The sequence below is a fragment of the Chenopodium quinoa genome, unplaced genomic scaffold (assembly GCF_001683475.1).
Source record: "Chenopodium quinoa cultivar QQ74 unplaced genomic scaffold, ASM168347v1, whole genome shotgun sequence".
Lineage (NCBI taxonomy): Eukaryota > Viridiplantae > Streptophyta > Magnoliopsida > Caryophyllales > Amaranthaceae > Chenopodium > Chenopodium quinoa.
In genome coordinates this window covers 9,699,032-9,719,221 of record NW_018745684.1, presented here as the reverse complement: position 1 = coordinate 9,719,221, position 20,190 = coordinate 9,699,032, and the positions used below count along the sequence as shown (strand labels likewise).

Below are 20,190 nucleotides of genomic sequence, written 5' to 3'. Positions count from 1 at the left end.
TAGGTATGTATAACTACCACTGAATCTAGACTTGAATAATCATATCCTCCCTTTCCTTTTTTCACATCACATTTAATAGGTTTTTAGCTATCCTTCTCATTGATATCTCGTTATCATTCCTTTCGTCCTGGAATAATAAAACAACATTGTGTCATATTTCAAATAAGAATTAAATCAAAAAACGATGAAAAGGAAAAATATTACAATTAATTTATTAGATTTTAGGCGAGCATAAGTTTAACCAGATTCTTGAAAAGAGAACTATCGAATCACAGGTTACTTACTTGTCGAGATGAGAGTGTTAAAGGATCATCTCAATCAAAATCTTAAACTAATAGTTGAAGTCCATATTATATATACTCTATCACACCTGTCACATGATAGCTTATTGACCTTGAAGTGTGGATGTAGCATGACCCACCATACCCAATAATTAATATTCCATATTGAAAGGAGATGTGCATGAAATTCGAAACCGTGACCTTTTTTGTGTCACGTTGGCTCTGATATCATATTAAAGGACCAAATCAACAAAAAACTTAAAGTAATGGCTGAGGTTCAGGATTGGTTTATATACTCTATCATGTTAGAACATCTCAACAAAAAACTTAAGCTAATGTTTGAGGCGTAGAATTGATTTATATACTCTCAGAGGAAGGAAGGGCCAGATGGAGAAAGCAAAATAATGTCACATGCTTTTAAGCATATATAAGAATTAACAATACAATCAAAATTTTCTGTAACATTAATAATTAGTGTAAAGAACAAAAAAGATCGAAAGTAGTATAAATTAATCCGAAATGAATGGTGTATCTAAATAAAATGTGATTTTCTTTATAAAAGACCCTCAATTAATTATTGAGCTACATATGTATGCATAGGGTTCTAGCGAAATCTAGCAAAGATGGTTGCTTTCATCTTCATCAAATTCGTATTTGCAACTATAAATGTATGACCCAGCTGTAATTTTGCAACAATATACGGACTTTGAAACCTTAAAAGCTTCCAATAATAAGACAGTACATTCTTATATTTGACCCTTCATTAAAGAAACTCTTTATTAATGTTAGAGAAACCCTAGCTACTTGAATTCCACGACATTGCGTGTTCATTTACGGAATTTGGCTCTTTCTTTCAAAATTGTTCATAACTCTTGAATTTTTAATTCAACTTTTTATTACTAATATTTATAACTATATTCTACATAAAAAAATGTATCACATGCTTGTCAATTAAGAGTGTGGGTATAGATATCTAGATTTAATAGTCTATGAAAATGAGAATCATATATATAATCCAGTAAAGGTAGACCTATTTTCGGGTTCATAATTTAATTTTCAATTATTTTAATAATTAAATAAGCTCAAATAAGCTTATTAGTTCGCTTTAGATAGGTTCAAATTAAATAAGTTCAATGTAGTTCAATGTATGTATGTAATAAATAGTAATATAAGTTCAAATAAGTTTAATCAAAATAGAATAAACCCTTAACGTATTATATCTTCAAGATTGACATTTGAGGGAATTAAATATACTCTCTGTATGCATGCATGCTTGATTTATGAAATTTTTGCTAGTTTTTATATATATATGCATCTTCATTGTTAGTTGTATCATGCTATATAACTAATTTTCCTAACTAATCCCCAACCTTTTCAATAATGTTAGTGTAAATTGAAAAAGGAATTTTTTTATTTTTTACTTTTTTTTATACACGTATTTTCCATGATAAATGTACATATATCATAAGCTGAATAACAACTTTAACTCAAATAAAATGTGCATATTTTTGTATTTTGTGATGAAAAAAAAAAAAAATGTTCACAAAACTAGCTTGATAGCAAGTGTTGTTGTAATCATGAAAAGCTTGTTCTGAAAAGCCATTGAAGCACTATTAAATACTCAATTTCTCACCATCAAATTTTCTATTCCTTATATATGTCACTATTAAAAATAAAATTATCTATTATAATTCTCAAATATTTGGACACCTGGATCGAATATAAGACAAAAATAGTATGTCCTTAAACACAGTACAGTACACTTGATGATTATTGCTTGAACTAGAAAGCTCCATTCATAATAGATTTATATAGTAATGAATTTGTCGTATTATTCTAGAATTAAACTCTAATCGTACACACGTATCTTTTTCCTTATAAAGTTTTAGTTAGATGGTATTTTATGTACATTGAATTGAATTAAAGAATAGACATTGATGAGATGAAATTGTAGGTAAAAAGAGCATAGGTGAGAAAATAAAAATGCTATGATAATCGTTGTTGATACGTTTTAATGATGTTACTTCAATTCAAAGTTATTAGATTGATGTACGTGTTCAAATTAAATCTATAAATTATTACTGATTCATTCTCATAGAATTTCTTCTCAATATGCTATTTTTTTTTTTTACATATGTTCTGGTAGTTTACAAGTTTATCTTGATTGAAATCATGAAATAAAAGTTGTGATTAGAATCATAATGGTCATAAGGGCATTATTTTATGAAATTTTATCGTACATGCATCTTCTACTTTGACAATTAAGTGCGTCATAGATGATATATGTGCATTGCATTAAGCAATTTGATAAGATGAATTTGTAGGTGAAAAGAGCATAATATATAAAAGATGATAATGGTATGATTATAGTTTAACTTGATATTTGGTGGATTTATGGTCCCCTCCTAGACTTGTTCTTCAGATACTATATACTTGCACATCAAGTATTCCTTTTTTCCCCATTGAGGTAAGATATTTCAATAAGCTAGCATATCCTGCATCGGTTACTAAATGGTTGCGCCATTTGATTTTTTCATGGCCTACCTATATAATGTACTAATTTGACTATCGATATCTTTAATTGAAAATTAGTTAAACTTTTGAAAATTTAATAATTTAAAAGCTCATTTCGATACATTCTTTCAATTCTAACAAGATTCAACTTGACTATTTTTTCTCTTATATACTACTCCGTAGTGATAGTTTATAGTTCTTAAAGCTTATTAAGTTTGACATTTGTAACGGAGGTAGTATTATTGTATAATATATGACTAGGCTATAAATCCGATACATAAAATCTTGGAGACTTGGACCGTCAAAAGATTACTGCCAAAAATCATATCTAACCTAATTAATATCGTGTTATTTTTATGTGGAAAAGGATCGAAAAGCCTAAGAACATAGCAAAACCCTAAACCACCAACTTAATATAGCATGCATATCTAAACTAACTGGCAAAAGGAAGAAAGAATGAATACATTGCTTCTAATCTATGTGAAAGGGTTGACTTTCAGTTATTTCATGATTTTAGATACTATATAATATTGAATTAGGATTGAGGTAATACATAAACAAAACAATAAAAAAGGTAAAACTGAACTCAATCCAAGTGGCTGCAAAACTGAACTCAATCCAAGTGGTTGCAACTCCTACATGCGGCTAGCTACACCCCTGTATTAGATTTTTCATGCAGTTATTGGAGCATCTTCATTTATACGATCGACATACTTTCTCCATTTTAAAAATATTGCAATTTAAAAAGGGCAGTAACTTTTTGGTGCAGCAGGTCACACCATGTGGCAGGAGTTACCCGAGTTATTTTGTTAGGGATTACTCGAGTTATTCAGTTAAGGGTTACTCGAGTTACTCGATCAGAGGTCACTTGAGGGGTTCGGACATGGGTTACTCGAGGGGTTCACTCGGTCAAGGGTTACTTGAGGGGTTACTCGGTTAGGGGTTACTCGAGGGGTTACTCGGTCATGGGTTACTCGAGTTACTCGGTCAGGGGTTACTCGATTAGGAGTTATTTAATAAGGAGTTTGGTTAGGGGTTACTCGAGTAATTTAGTCGGGGTTACTTAAGGAGTTTCGATCCGTCAGGGGTTACTCGGTCAAGGCTTATTTGAGGGCTCAGTCAGGGGTTACTTGAGGGTTACTCGGTCAGGGATTATTCGAGGGGGTCGGTCATGGATTACTCGAGGGATTACTCGGTCAGGGGTTACTTGAGGGGTTACTCGGTCAGGAGTAACTCAAGTAACCCCTGACTGAGTAACTCGAGTATCCCCGGCAACTCGAGTATCCCGGCAACTCGAGTATCCCCTGAGCGAGAAACTCGAGTAACCCCTGTCGCACGGTATAACAGGCCGCATAAAAAAAATTGTAATTTAAAATATGATTGGTGTAATATTAGAAGAACATATAAAATATAATATTTGAAAATAGATGTACTTTTGTAAGGCCATAATCCCTTCAAGTGTTTTTTTTCTCTTTTTTTTTTCCTTTTCTTCCGTACGATTAATAGATTTTAGTTTGTAAATATTGGTTTTTACTAGGTAAATTAATTTCAATTTAGCTTGTAAATATATATGGGTCATCGTCGCTTTGTAACCCTATGAGAAAAGGGTTTTTTTTTTATTTTTTTTTTATTTTTTAAGTTGTCAAAAAAGTTGCTCCGGCCCTACATTGAGGAGGCTTAGATTGTAACAAGATAATCAATCTTAATCAAAATAGTTTCAATAATATGATGGCTCATCTACCTCCTTAAAAAGGTCACCAACCATAAATCTCTAAGTGGGGTTTTTACTAACAATAGAACTACTTGGATTGTTTCATTTCGTGTAATATCTCTTATTTGCTCAACTGTCTATTTCATTTACTTCATGGACCACTAATCTTAATTCTTAAACACACGTGTATTAGCTTAGTCATCACTTTAATAAATCTCAGATTATCTTATTGATTATTTGATTGACAATGTGAACTCTCCAATTGATAAAGATGTCAGCAGTGACTTTGAACAGTCAAATCAACATGGTTAAATTACAATAATTAAACTAGTTTATAAGCTACTTATAGCTTAGGCTTTGCTTAGTGGTGCAATAAATTATTAATTAACATATATGAGTACATATTTGATTAACTAACATACAAATTTACGTGGTTCACTAACAATATGTTAGTTGTATCATGGACTAGCGAGATGATGCTTTTTTGGTCTTGATGAAGCTAATTAAGGATACATGTTAAAATATAGTTTAGGCTAAAACCTAAGGACAAAATTTGTATAGTGCTCCCAAAACTGAAATGAAAAAGGCCATGAAAATCGGTCCAAGCGAAATTTGAAGAACTATACTCCGTATAACATATATCCCAATACATAATCGTTCACAAGGGACAAACTGATTCAAGGATAACATACTTGAGAGATGGAATCATATCATAACTTATTTTAATGTATATTTGTGACAATTATTCACTTGATTGCAGAGTTAGAAACCAACACGGTTACGTGTACTTGGGCACAAATGGAAGACCCAAAGGGGGAACCAAAAAGTAATTAAATTAATGTTAAGCTTAAAAAAGCAAAACTTTTGATTAAGGGCGTGCGCTTAAGTTACTAAAACTATAAAAATTGTGTGTTGTGGGAGCCATTAATTAGCAGTTTTTTGAGACATCTTTGTTCATTTTCTTTTTGGGTGGTTTTGAGGCTATTCTTTTAACCTTGGCTTATAGCTTGACATAATTATAAAATAAATGTACTATATGGACTTATATATTTATATTGCGCTTGCTTTGTTCATCAAAAGTTGTGTTTTTGGGTGTTTGTCTCCTCTTCAATGATCCATGCTTTTTTTAATAATTAGGGTTAGGATTCATCATCATGCAAAAGGCATGCATGCATGTTTAATAGAAAAGTTTTTTTTTTTTTTTTTTTTTTTTTTTTTTTTTTTTTTTTTGTTTCTATATGAACTTTTTATGTCATTTATGTTAGAAGTAATTTTGTTTCTATTTGTGTGTTTGTCATAGAATGCATGGATTGTGCTATTGCAACATTATTTTTATAGGTTGATTTTTATTCTCAAACTTGGTTTAATTGGTTATGGACAAGAAAAATATTTTTCAAGAGATTAAAAGTGTAATTGATCACACGTATGATTTTTCTTCGTTTGTTTAATTCCTTGATTGAAATTTAGAGAGAAAATGCAAAACGAAATTGTAGGGGAGGGTAGGGGTAGTCGTCCGTAGTTACAAATGTAGGGATAAAAGGAGGGAAGAAGTCGGAGGTATATGAATAGAGAGAAAATGTAAATGTGACATTCAATCGATACTTACAAAAAATTGCTTTACATAAACCTCTTTGAAAATATCCCAATCCACTCTAAGAAAAACGAATTTCCATCACATACATCTTTAATTATTCTCTCTAAGATTATGAATTGTTCCCTCTTATCAAATACAAATTAAACATTCTCAGACAAGAATGTGGCTAAGTATAATGCAATAAAGCTATTCGTATAAATGAAACACCTAAAAAAGTAAGGCACAAATATGTAAATTAAAGCTTCTCTTTCCCTCCTTAAAGGTAGCAGTAATATACCTTTCTAGAAACATCAAAATAAATCAATAAACATTATAATAAACACAATTAATTAGCTAGCATTATGATTGCTAAAGAACCCATTATTCTAAACTAACGCTATCTTTTTCTACTCTCCTTTTATTTTATTATTATAATATGAGTTTAGGGCTATATAATCATATTCATGGAATTTAAATTAAAATAAAGATTTTTTTTTTCAAAAAAAATTAATCATAGAAGACTACATGAACTTAATATAATCTTCCCAGTTGCATGGGAGCAAGCAAAAAAAAAAAAAAAAAAAAAAAAAAAGGAAGCTATAATAATGTAAATCCTATAAATGTGAACTCGACCAAGCCTCCAAGCTAGAAAGTGGTGATGCTTCTTTGTCTTTGGTGTTGTAGGCTTGTAGATAATTAAGTGCTAACTATTGTTTTAAAAAGTTGATTATCCATCCCCCTTTGTTCAAGAGATCATTATATATGGTACAATAATATTTGGACCACCATATCATCAATTTAATTAATTAAAGAAGAGAACATATGATCAAAGTTTTTAATTATTTGTGCTAATTTGAGCCATTAAACTATATATCCATTTTGTTGTGAAAAAAAAATAAATGCAAATGCACCAGTATCAAAGATATGTTATTGGCTAGAACAAGGAATTGAGACGATGGATTTCTAAACACGACATGAAAAGGTGCCTATAAAGTACGACCCCTTATGATTCCTCTAAATTAAAATTTTGATGATAGCAATTACTTTATCAATAATGAATTACTCTTAATATTGTCGATTGATTTTGAAATGGAGCCTCTTTATAAATATCAATAAATTAAACTTTTTACGGAGTACTCGTATATTTCTCCATTATTTAAGAAAAGTGGTATCAAAACTAATAATAGCTGATAGAACTTGATAGTTTTCATTATAGTATAACCCAAGTGGCTACTCATGTGATTAATCACAAATATGAGTTTTGTCTTCTTAATAAACATTCTTATATACTAGTGGCTCTAAAAAGTTGAACCTTCACTCTATAAAAGACAATTTAAGGCTATGAATTAGCATTAAACAATACACTAATTTGACCTTCATGTGATTGATCGTGGACTTTCTTTCACTTAAAGGATGCTTTTGTACTCGAAAATATTATTTTTACCATGAATGATTTGGCTAATTGAGCATTTTGTTTGCTTCTTGTCATGTGTACATTTTATATCATATATTAAGTCAAAGTAAATTTGTCTTTCCTCAAGTTCTAGAATGTGAATTATTTTAACTTAATTAATTTGTGATCATGCTAACTATCATCATTAAAGATTATAAACAATTTCCAAGAATTAATCTTAGGGTAAAATTTATTTTATTTTACATTTTATTTTTATTTTTAGTTTTTAATTTGGGGTTTTTAGTGAGTGTTTGAGTCAAAGTGAATTTTTAATTTGTCCTGTAAAATGTAAAGATTGTGGATTAGATATATAAAATATCAAGTCAAATTTTGGTCCTCATTTGCTTATCCAGCTATTCTTATCTGTAAGAATCAAATTTGTACTCATTCACCAATTAGATTAGCTTATGAAGATCATATAGTATATATCAAATAATTCTGAATTCAAATCCTACAAGGCTACAAACATCCAATAAACCTACTAAGCTTTCTTTGTCTCTTAGGATATTATCCATATAGCCTCTCTATAAATTATGCTAATTGGCCTAAGAATGAATGTGTATACTAGATTTATATATACAATAAAAGTCAATGCAAATTGTTCAATATAATAAAATTTCTAATATTGTGCTTCATCCACCATAAATTGACCTCCCCTTGATTTGAATTTCTCCTTTCTCAAATCCAATTGATTATTTTTCCTAAAATTATGGGAAAAAGATTTAAACTATTCACATATAAAAATATTTGAACCACTTACAACAATTACAAGTAAAGTAAAATTTTTTATATGAGAAATTTTATGGGATAAATCTTAGTTACATGTTAACTATTGAGTTATCTATGTATCTATAAGAACTAGACGACAATAATAAAAACATCATCAAATTTGGATTTTAGGAGCAACATGATAGGAAAATTTTCTCTATGATCACTATGTTTTGTGCATGAGTGGTATATGTATGGTTTGATTTCTTGTAAATTACTATTTCATTTCTATTTTTAATTACTTGACATAAATTGATTAAATATGCGTATCACACATGACTTTAAATATCAATTATTAAAAAGAAAAAAAATTAAACCCAATAACATCGATTGTATACTAACATATGCTTTATAGTGTAACAAAAAGTCGAGTAGTGCATGAAACGAAAAAATAAATGGGCCGGAGGGAATACATACGTAAATGTGGAGTATAATGCTACAATGAGCTATCATCAAGGTATTATGCCTTTGAAATCAAACACTAATTATCACAATGAATATAAATTAAAGAGTATTTTTTTGAAAGCTAAATTAAGGACAAATTCTAGCTATAATTGTAGTATAATAATGTATGTTTTGATGGTTTTCTGATGTGCACCTTTTATAGTTTTATTTATGATGAATTTGTTTCGTAATAAGATTGAAGATTAATCATGGTCATTAATCACATTATACTATGTTAAACATGGACATTTTCCGTGTAATTTCCTCTATTGTAGCCATTGATAATAATGGAATGTAAATATGGTATACCTATCCTAAAATATGTTCCCCCCCGAATATATTCTTATTCTTTTGTGAAGAAAGAATAATGGACTTTACCCCCAAACATGTACGCAATTATCTGAAAAGTACACAATAATTCAATACATGCATAGTCTTGGTGCCATTAGCTCTAACTTCTAAGGACAATTTATTTTTCTTCAAGTGGTTATATTAATTTGATTAATCATAATGTTATGCTCAGCTTGCAAGAAATACCATTTAATAACCATTATAATAATAAATATTTGTGTTGAGTTGATCTTCATTCTAACATGAAATCTAGAGTCAGCATGACAAAGGCCACAAGTCCAAATCTCCCCCTTCCCCAGCCACACTCCCCCATCCCCCTCTTCTTAAGTGGAACATTTAGCATTCACATTTCAAACCCAACTGACTCTTATGTGAGGTAGTGTGATAAAGTATAAAAACCAATTTCAAACTTCAAACATCAGTTTAAACTCTTGGTTTAGTTTGCATACTAACAATAATTCTTTAATTAGCTTTATAATCAGACAATAATGTTGGTCATCGACTCTTTTCCCTCCCTTTCCTTTTAGGGTATATGTTTTTAGATCTTCTTGTTTCGAAAATAACCAAAGTTCACTGTAGGTTTCATTTTAAAGTGTCAACTCCACATTATACGAGTACATTATTATAATTTCATTAACCACAAATCATTCGTATCTTAAAAGAAATGTTTCGGAATGAATCACTTAAATTGAGACGGATGTAGTATTAAGCTTTATATCACATATTGACATGCAGCTGGCTGTTCGGTTAAATGGAGCACACAGGACAATTGTGATTTGACTTTGCCATATAAGGTTATTAGTAGTAAATTTTTCCTTATAGGCATGCAAGTCAAACCAACAAAAGTCAAAGCCATGAGATTAACTAATTAATTAAGACAAAGTCAAAGACATAAGATGATTAACAACCCAAGTCAAAGACATAATCAAAATTTTCAACCTCTGTTAAAAGAGGTCAACGTACGACTGTTTAGGTCAATAAGCATTATTGATGAAACTAATTTATTCCTTTCTAACAAATGATTGTTAGTTTTGCACAATTTATCTTAGAATACATTTATAGGTACAAGATTTTTTTCTTTTTTGCACTAGAGCCTAATTCTATTTGACGCAAAAATCTAATATGCCCAATGTTACCTTTTTTGTTAGTACTTGCTTCAAACTAAGGATGCATAAGTTTTGAAAAAGTCCAACTCAAATTAGACGAAATTGCAATGATTATGATGACTTATATTTGTACTTGAAAGTGTAAGTGGGTTGAAAAGAAAAGTAAAAGACTAAATTTGTAGTTGGAAACTTAAATCAATTTTATGGCATGGTAGACTTTAGTATGTATGTATACATGTGTTTTGAAATTTAGAGCCATTAGAGATTTAGAGGAAATAAGAAGGAAATTCACAAATAAGTCCATTTTATTTCAAGAATGTAATGACTGTATCTCCCTATAAGCTAAGGTACTAGTTTGGGGAATTATTGAAGTTCTAGAAAAATATCTTCTCTAAGTTAAGCTACTTGTAAAAATATCATTGTCATTAGAGAATATATCTTTAACCAAATTACCAAAATAACAGAGGCACTAAATCAACAATGTATGATATAATTAAAATTCTCAACTCACCCAAAGCTTAGGTTTTAAATTTTATTTTTTATTTATTTATTTATTTATTTTCCTTTTTCATTTGGGAGGATTTCAAATGATCTGAATTAATAAGCAAAAATTATGACCAAAAGAACTACATGGTAAATTGGTACATCCTAGGTTCCTAGTGTATAATGAGTGATTTTAGATTTTGTGAAGTTGCAAAGAATTTTGTAAGGTAGAACTTGAGCAATCATAACCATTCACTTAACCAATGATCAAGAATGTCGATCTAGCTTACACCACTTTCCATATCTTCAAATATCGCATTCTCTCCTTCAACACCCACACATTCACCACCTACCCTAACAATCGCAACCATTGTTACATGTTACAAAGCATAGGTAGCCAATGCTACCTTATAGACCTTGCACTAATTTTAGACTTAATCGATGGTGTGTGTGTATGTGTATGTGTATGTGTAGCAAACCAAGGGCAAAGTGATGCTACCTCGCCACATGTCTTGTTCGATTTAACTTTGCATGATGATACACATCACATATATCATGTGTTGATCTCTTCCTCACATAAAATTTGCCTATACCCACAATTTTAATGCATTATTGACACAAATTTATAACACGTGCTCCCTATACCTATAATCTTAACTATGGACCATCACAAATTCACAATGTTATTGAAGAAACAAGACATGACAATCATGCATACAAATTAAACTAAAACGCATATGTTGAGTATATATTGTCTGCTACTAGCCAAGATGACACTAAAAACATAACATGGAAAGACAAGTGAAAAGATTTTTTTGTCGCATACCATGGTTGTAGCAACCACAATAGTACACCCTAAGGTACTACAAAAGGTACATGCCTTCATGTCTCGAGCCATTACCATAGCTCCCTTTGATACCTTTTAATTAAGCACAACCTTCTCAAACATAGCTCTAAACCAACAGGAGTTAAGTTGACCAACCAAAATCAAAATTTTCCTTATCTTAGTAATATATACCAGCTAAAATCTTCAAGTTTCCTCAAGCTCTCACTTGAAGTCTTGATCATCTAATCTTATATCCCTTCCCCAAAATATCCAACCGCTCATCATTCACAAAAGTGGCAAATCTTGGGCCAAAAAGTTAGGGGGGGGCCAAGGTTTGATCCCCTAACCTTTAACAATACTCAACCAGTATGCCACAACTTTTTATATGCAATAAGTACATATCAAATTACTTATAATGAATAACTCAAAAATACTTAGGGGGGCCGGGCCCTTGCCAGCCCCAACAAAGATCTGCTTCTGATTCCCAAGATACGCCTTTCCAAACTTGTCACTCTTAAAGTTTCGGAAAATCTCTATACATGGAGAGGAATGAAATAAGCTTGTATTTAAGATCAAAGACTCAATGAGCTATACTATATATCCATGCTTAAGATCAATAATGTATCACCAAGTTCATTATTTGAAGCCAATAACTGATGAACTTGCATCATCATGGTTCTTTTGGTTAGAACCACCCTTCTTCTTAGGATCTGGGCATTCCCTTTTCCATTGTTCTTTCACAACACACCTTCCAACACACAATGTTTGTCCCTTGATTTGCTCTGATAATTCAAGATCATGTCTCTCATATGATCACATTTCAACTTCTCCTTCCTGGTAGAGTTACTAATGGCGACGACAACAATATCCCATGTCTTAGGCAATGATGACAACAAAATCATGACTTGCACCTCATCCTCTAATTTAATCTCAATAGAAGCTAGTGAGAAATTATCGAGTTGAATTCATTGATATGCTTGGCGGCCCAACTGGTATTTTTTCATCTCAAGTTTAAACAAACGACGCATTAAGAACACTTTATTCATATAAGGGTTTTCTCATGCATATTGGACTATGTTTCCAACACCTTCGTCATTGTCTTTTCATCATTGATATTGTAAGCAACACATTTTTTTTTCAAGGTCAATCTAATAACTCCAAGGGCTTGTTTATATGAAGATTTTCAAATCTCCGTCCTTCATTTTGGATGGTCTCTTGCCCTTATAAGGTTGAAATATGTTCTTTTGGTACAAATACTCCTCTATTCGCATCTTTAGAAATCGAAAATCCATCACTAATCTTCTTGATTTTCAACTTGCTCTCATCCATTGTCAATAACACCCATAAAATTCGCAATATGATTTCAATGACAGAGAAAGAAACTTAACTTCAAAGAATCAAACTTTAAACAATTAGAGACCTGAACTTTGACAACCAATCACAAGCAACAAGTTTCACACAAATCCTTAGTCACAAACACTAAGGATTCAACCTGGCTCTATTACCAAATGTTGTGATTTAGATATGAAACTAGTTTGAAATTACCACCCACAATCAACAATCAACATAGAAAGAACAACAAGCAACCAACTATGAAAGAAAAATAAACAAAGGAGAAACAAGGTTACCATAAGAAACTTGTGAGCCAGGTGAAAGACCCACCTTTGCACAATAGAGCAGTATTGATGATCAATATATCAAAGTCACAAGCATGAATTGTATGAATTCAAATGCTCCTCACAAAAAAACTAGCTTAAGTGTCTTAAACCCTCTCAAAGTGTATAAAATTTGTGAATAATAATGATAAATGAGGCAAGTTAATATATATAGTCCAGGGCTTTAAAACAATCTAATGGACAAAATGCATCCATTAAGCAAAGACCGAAATTGTAAAACACTAAAATCAAACACATGGTTCGAACGAACCATGCTCAAGTTCCGCGCGAACCTATATCTTGGTTTGGGTGAACCTATAGTTTGGTTTGGGTAAACTTTTAGGTATCTCCAAGTTCTTGTTTTAGGCATGAATTCGGGCGAATTTAACTTCTTTCCTTCGCGGCATAAGCAACCCTTTATGATTCCATATTGGATTGATCTTTTATCCACACCAATCCTAACACCATAAGTCCATGAATCCATCACCCAAACTTATACACATTATTAGCCCAATCTAAACCCAGAAAAATCTCTCAACATCCCTTCTGGGCTTACCATATCAACCCCATCTTCTCTCTCCACTCTACTCACTCCCTTATCTGCGTATCTCAACAACAACACAACAGTAGCAGAGGAAGAAGAAGCAGCAGCTCAGAAGAGCTATAACAATGGCGGCTTTGACACAGCAATTAGCAGGAGGATTAAGATGCCCACCACTTTCAAATTCCAACCTTTCAAAACCCTTTTCATCCAAACACACTCTTAAGCCTCGATTCTCCCCAATTGTATCAGCTGTTGCTGTTAACAATGCTCAGACTAGAGAGAGACAGAAGCTTAAACAGCTCTTTGAAGATGCTTATGAACGATGTCGTACTGCTCCCATGGAAGGTGTTTCCTTCACCATTGATGATTTTCATACTGCTCTTGATAAGTATGACTTCAATTCTGAACTGGGTACTAGGGTAATTCTTCTTTTTCTTTTCTTTTTGCAATTTTTTATGAATTTTTGGGTGATTTTATTGATTTTGTTTGCTGGGTATTTCTTGGAATTTAGTTTGTTTCATGGTATTGATTATATATGCTTGATTATACTGTGTGTTTTATGATTACCCATTCTTTAATTTAGTTCCATTCTTTAATTGGATGATTGGAAACAAGAAAATTGATTATAGCCTTGTGTTTTGTTGGGTGGGATAGTCCTATAATTCTGTGATTAGCAATTCTGTTTGTGGATGGTTTTATGCTAAGTTGTGCGCTTGATTGGTTTCGGACTTTATGTCGAATATATAAGCTTAAAAATTGTATAAAGTATTGTAGCTTTGATGGAGGGAAGGTGTCAAAGCGAATTGTTTCAACCTTTGCGAACTAGAATTAGTGTAGTTAACTATTCAGTTAGTGCCTGGTTATTATATGCTAAGCTGTGAGATTTGATTAGTTTCAGACCTTGATGTCAAAATTGTAACCTTAAAAGTTGTGTGATGGAGTATTATAGCTTTGATAGATAGAGAGTGAGTGTCAAAGTGAATTGTTCATCTTTTGCCTTTTGGAAATGAATATATAGTAATTAAGCAAGTTAGAAGTATGCTAAGCCATATATTTTATTGGCTTTGGTCTTTGATGTTGAAAGTGGAAGCTTAAATGTTATGCAGTGCAGTAAATTAGCTTTGATGGTGAGATATTAGAAATTTCTTACCTGGCTAGAATTGATGTAAACTATATGAGGCGAAAGACAATTTCTGTAAGAATGTATTTGTTTTAAACTTTGGCTGATTATTTCCAGCTTCTAGGTAATCGCATAGTCATTTACCTTGTATGAACTGGTTAGGTTATAAGTGTTATAAGCAGATGCGTCTTATAAAGTTATTCTTACCAAATGTAAATCAGATATATGCCTGTTTTAAACTTTTTTTCGATAGTTTGACATTCAAATGTATTCTCTGCAAAATTATAATTAAAGCTTAGTATAAAAAATTATTAAAATGTGTCCTGTTTCGTGGGATCACTTTTGATGTCCACTTAACTAACAAAGTTTATATGTGAGATTAAAATTCACTATGGAGCATAGACAATAAAGACTTGAGGAGATTTATGGACTGGAGTCCTTGTGAATTCATGTCTTATAGCTATGTCTAAACTGGTTCATTATCATTTTTGTATAACAATGCCCAAATGTTTACCTTTGCTGATATCTTTGGTCCATTAGTCTCCACTTTTCCAGAATATTTAATTGTTGTGCTTAAAAACACAGTTGAATATGCACACAAATAATTATGGTGGCGTTGGAATTTTTATGCTTAGCATGCATTTCATATATTTCTCTGCCTTCTAAGAACAAATCAGTTGACAAGGCAGTTTATATTATCAGTAATAGTTTTTCATCTGACTTGCATTTGGGACAGATATTATCCATTCTCTTTTCTGCTTATTTTTCTCTTTTACAGTTTCATATGCCTTGCTTTATTTTTTATTCGCCCTTAAAATGTCACATTTTCTTTCTTTTCTTCACCTCAGGTCAAGGGTACAGTATTCTGCACAGATGCCAATGGGGCATTAGTCGATATAACTGCAAAATCTTCAGCATACTTGCCTCTCCAAGAGGCCTGTATTCACAGAATAAAACACGTGGAGGAAGCTGGGATACTCCCAGGAGTACGAGAAGAATTTGTAATCATTGGTGAAAACGAAGCTGATGATAGCTTAATCTTGAGTTTGCGACAAATCCAGTATGAGCTTGCATGGGAAAGGTGTAGGCAGTTGCAAGCTGAGGATGTTGTAGTTAAGGGGAAGGTTGGTATCATCTTTCTGACATATGATCCGAAGTCTTTTGGTATCATTTTGAGCAATACCTTACTTGGATTAAATGGAGTGAACTGTGAGCATTCCAATGGAGTTCTCTGAGCCTGATAACTCATAGTGTTGCAGATCATTCACATATTATTCTTGATGTGCTGAATGTTGAAAGAGATAATTTATCTTTTAACCTATTTAGTAATAGCTCATAGTTTGCTTTCGTCATGTCAGATTGTTGGAGCGAACAAAGGTGGAGTTGTGGCTCTGGTGGAGGGGCTTCGTGGCTTTGTTCCCTTTTCACAGATATCAACTGTTAGTTTCTTCCATCTTGCTTTCTTCCCCCTTCCCTTGTAAATTTCACCTTTCTGACTTTTAATTGCAACTCTTTTGCTGCTATTTGAGCATTACCTAAGCTTCAATAATATATTGTCGTGTTTTTGTACAGAAATCTACTGCAGAAGAACTTCTTGAGAAAGAGATCCCTTTAAAATTTGTCGAGGTTGATGAGGAACAATCCAGGCTGGTAATGAGTAACCGAAAGGCCATGGCTGACAGCCAGGCACAGCTTGGTATTGGATCAGTTGTCACAGGAACCGTTCAATCTCTTAAACCTTACGGTGCCTTTATTGATATTGGTGGAATCAATGGCCTTCTGCATGTTAGTCAAATTAGTCACGATCGTGTTTCGGATATTGCAACAGTCCTACAACCTGGTGACACATTGAAGGTACTACTAATATATCTATCATGGAAAATAAATTAGCCTTTTAATACAGGATTATGATTAAATGCTTGAAAAATGTAGGTCATGATTTTGAGCCATGACCGTGAAAGAGGTAGGGTGAGTCTGTCCACAAAGAAGTTGGAGCCTACTCCTGGAGACATGATTCGTAATCCAAAGCTTGTCTTCGAGAAGGTAATTTATCCCTTTTCTACTCCTATGAACCATCCAGTTCTTTCAATGTGCCACATGTGGGATAGATTGTAGTGTGGGGTCAACAAATACCAAGAACCTACTCTGTATTAGGTGCTCCTGGGAGCATGTGCTCTTAGGCAATATGACAATGATTCAAGTGGGGAAGTATGGGTTTCCCTCCTTTCATCTATCCCTCGATGGTTGCCACATCATCTAAATGTCAGAATACATGCTCTCTAAGTCACTTACTATTTTGCTATGGGTACCTATATGACTAGATCTTGATTTGTTAAAAAAAAAAATGTGACTAGATCTTGACGTTTACTATATGTTGACTTTGAACTTTGTTCTCTTTTCACCTAAGAGGTCCTCTCAAATGAATCTTTGTGGAGGGAAAGGATGAGGAATTTCTTAATGTGTTGTTGTGGCATCCCATTCTGTTTAAGAATCATGTTTGTGATTTAAATTTTCTTGGTTTAAGCTGAAAGCTGAAAGGAAGAACTTTGAGAAACTAGACTAAATAGTTCCTTTGTTTTTCTGAGTTTTTTGTCAAAAAATAAACGTGAAAATATTGAGATCCATCAAACTTACAATCGTTTATGTCAATAACCAGGCTGAAGAGATGGCTCAAACATTTAGACAAAGAATTGCACAAGCAGAAGCTATGGCTCGTGCTGACATGCTTAGATTCCAGCCTGAGGTATTAGTATTACCTTGCATTTTTTTAATCTTAACATCAATTGCAATAATTTTGATCAGAACTACATAAACATAGTGCCCCTGGTGTACAGTGATCTTACTATTTAACCTGTTAAACTTGCAGAGTGGTCTCACTCTCAGCTCAGATGGAATCTTAGGCCCTCTAACTTCAGATTTGCCAGCAGAGGGGCTAGATTTGAGTGCTGTTCCGCCCGCTGATGAATCCTGAAAATATTTGTCCATCTTTGGCCTGTCAGTTTTGAATTCTGTATCTTAGTTTGTAATTATAATTACTGGCATCATATTCTTTACACTTGTAATGAAATCTGTCCAATCATCTTATCTGGCCGGTAGTTTTATCTTACTGTTCTGCAGATATTCTTACTGTTTATGTTATAGTATAAATGCAGCTAGTTATATTTGAGAGAGCCAATGGATCAAATGTTGCATTTGTTTCGGTACATGTTTCTGCTTGATATCTTGTTCTTAAAATATGTTCGATGGATGGCCCTTCTCTAGAGAGAGTATGAAGGGAGGTTTCCTGCAAATTTGAACCATCACCCCCTAGAAATAGTAAGCTCTTTGCAGAGCACATCTATGACTTCCCTCAATAGTTGATCTTATATATCCAGCAAAATATGAGAAAAACATCACAATCTTTTGTAGATTTCAATTAGCTACATCACCCAAGAAGTTTTTGGGATAGATCTCTTCAAGATGTAATTATTTTTATTAATTAATATACTCCCTTTGTTCCTTTTTGTTTGTCCCATGTAGAATCTTTAATTTGAAGATGGAGGAATATTAACTATTTACCTTTTTTTTTTAAGGGGTTTTATCTTTCTAAATGCACTTTTTCTTATTTAACCCTCATTTTTGCAATAATGATTAAGGTTTTTATCTTTTCTAACGTGCTTTTTCTTACTTTCTCTCTCTACTTTCCTTACAAATTATTGGGGTTTTTATCTTTTTCAATGTACTTTCATAACTTTACTTTCCAAACCTTAATTCCCTTAATGTTTCACTAAAAGGGAAAAACATTTAGGGACGGAGGTAGTACTTCATAAAATATATTTTTCTCATGTTTTGTATCCACATGTGTCTAACATTGATGTAAGCTGGCAGCTGTTGACTTTTACTAAGCTACTTTGTTTACTAAGACTACATTTACTATCATATCCAAACAATATGTCCGACATGGACATGAGCCAGTGACCATTGCCTTTTATTAGTTTATTAAAACCACACATAATAATGTATCCAAGCAACTTATGTAATAAAATTCCTCGTATATTATTCTCCTATTCATTTATCGTGCATGTTTCCAGACATAATTATTGACTTAATTGTTACTGTGATTATTGCTTCGTTTTTGCATTTTCTATTTACACAAGGGTTATGAAACCTAGAAAATTAAATCTCCTAGCAAAATCAAGAGACAAAGAAGTTGCTGATTGAGTGATAAATTTGAGCATAGTGATACTGTAATAAATATGAAAGTAGCCATAGATTATTTCAGTTGGCAAACCAATATAGTGAGAATAGTACTGTAAAATGGAAGAATATTTAAGCGGATACACCAACACACATACTGAAGACAGACCAAAAGAGTTTACTGTAATAGCCATAAAAGTTGTCGCGAGGTCTTGGACAGAGAATGAACTTGTCAAGCTGGATGTAGCGCTGCCATTTACAGCAAGAGATCATCTTGGCATGTTGGCAAATGAGTATAACATGGATCTTGTATTCCGGTTGAGTAGGACAGACCAACAAATGCATTCAAGTCCTTGTCGATCTGTACTCTGCAAGCAAATAAAAGGGTGAGGCGGTGAAGATTCAAATTATCACACAAAGAACTAAACTCTGAAAGGCAAGGTTTTGACTGAAGATTTTGACGTTAACAGCTGTGACTATTTTTTTCACTGAAGATTTTGACGTTATGCATACCCTATACTCCCTTCCAGCCTCCAAACTGATAAAAAGTAGATAAGATAAAATAAAAACTTTAAACATTATGAATCGGATTAACTAGTAAACAAAAGTATGCTCCACCCAATTATCAGGGACTAATCTTGCTGCAAAATGATGATATAAAGAAGTAGATACATTCTTCCTAGACATTTATAAAAGAAAATGTAGAAATATGAATTATGAATTAACTTTGGCTTGATTTCCATTAACACATAATCAATCAATTTATAATACAATCAATGAGATTTCCTTTCCTAAGTTAAACTCTAGGAAAACCAAGATAAACTAGGAAAACCAGATAAAAGATAAATCCTAATATTATCCAAATATCCCCTAAATATATCTTAATAGAAAAACACATGTATATGCAATGGAGCTTATATTAAAACTTAAAATTTGTATTCAGAATCCATTATTCTATCCGTAGCTAATGAGAGTGGGCATTATCCGAAGCTGCTCAAATGAAAAAATTTGTAGTTTGTTCAATAATTGTATCTAATTCATATTAGATCTAATGGCTGAAAATATATAATATGATCAATATTTCAATTTAAAGTCTGAACACAGGAAAGAAAAGCATTACTTAATTGACCAATATTATAAGTCATAGAATATGGAAAGGTAATCAGAAAATAGCATAACCCCTGC

General features: G+C 32.3%; 1 protein-coding gene across 1 annotated transcript; it reads left to right on the top strand.

Moving 5' to 3' along the window:
* The first annotated feature begins 13,702 nt into the window (after positions 1-13,702).
* LOC110717537 (30S ribosomal protein S1, chloroplastic) lies at positions 13,703-18,004 on the top strand. The gene is made up of 7 exons (XM_021896264.1): positions 13,703-14,128; positions 15,678-15,953; positions 16,188-16,268; positions 16,402-16,683; positions 16,762-16,872; positions 17,486-17,572; positions 17,696-18,004. The coding sequence occupies exons 1-7, from the start codon at positions 13,835-13,837 to the stop codon at positions 17,798-17,800; spliced, it is 1,236 nt and encodes a 411-aa protein (XP_021751956.1). The 5' UTR covers positions 13,703-13,834; the 3' UTR covers positions 17,801-18,004.
* The last annotated feature ends 2,186 nt before the right edge of the window (positions 18,005-20,190 follow it).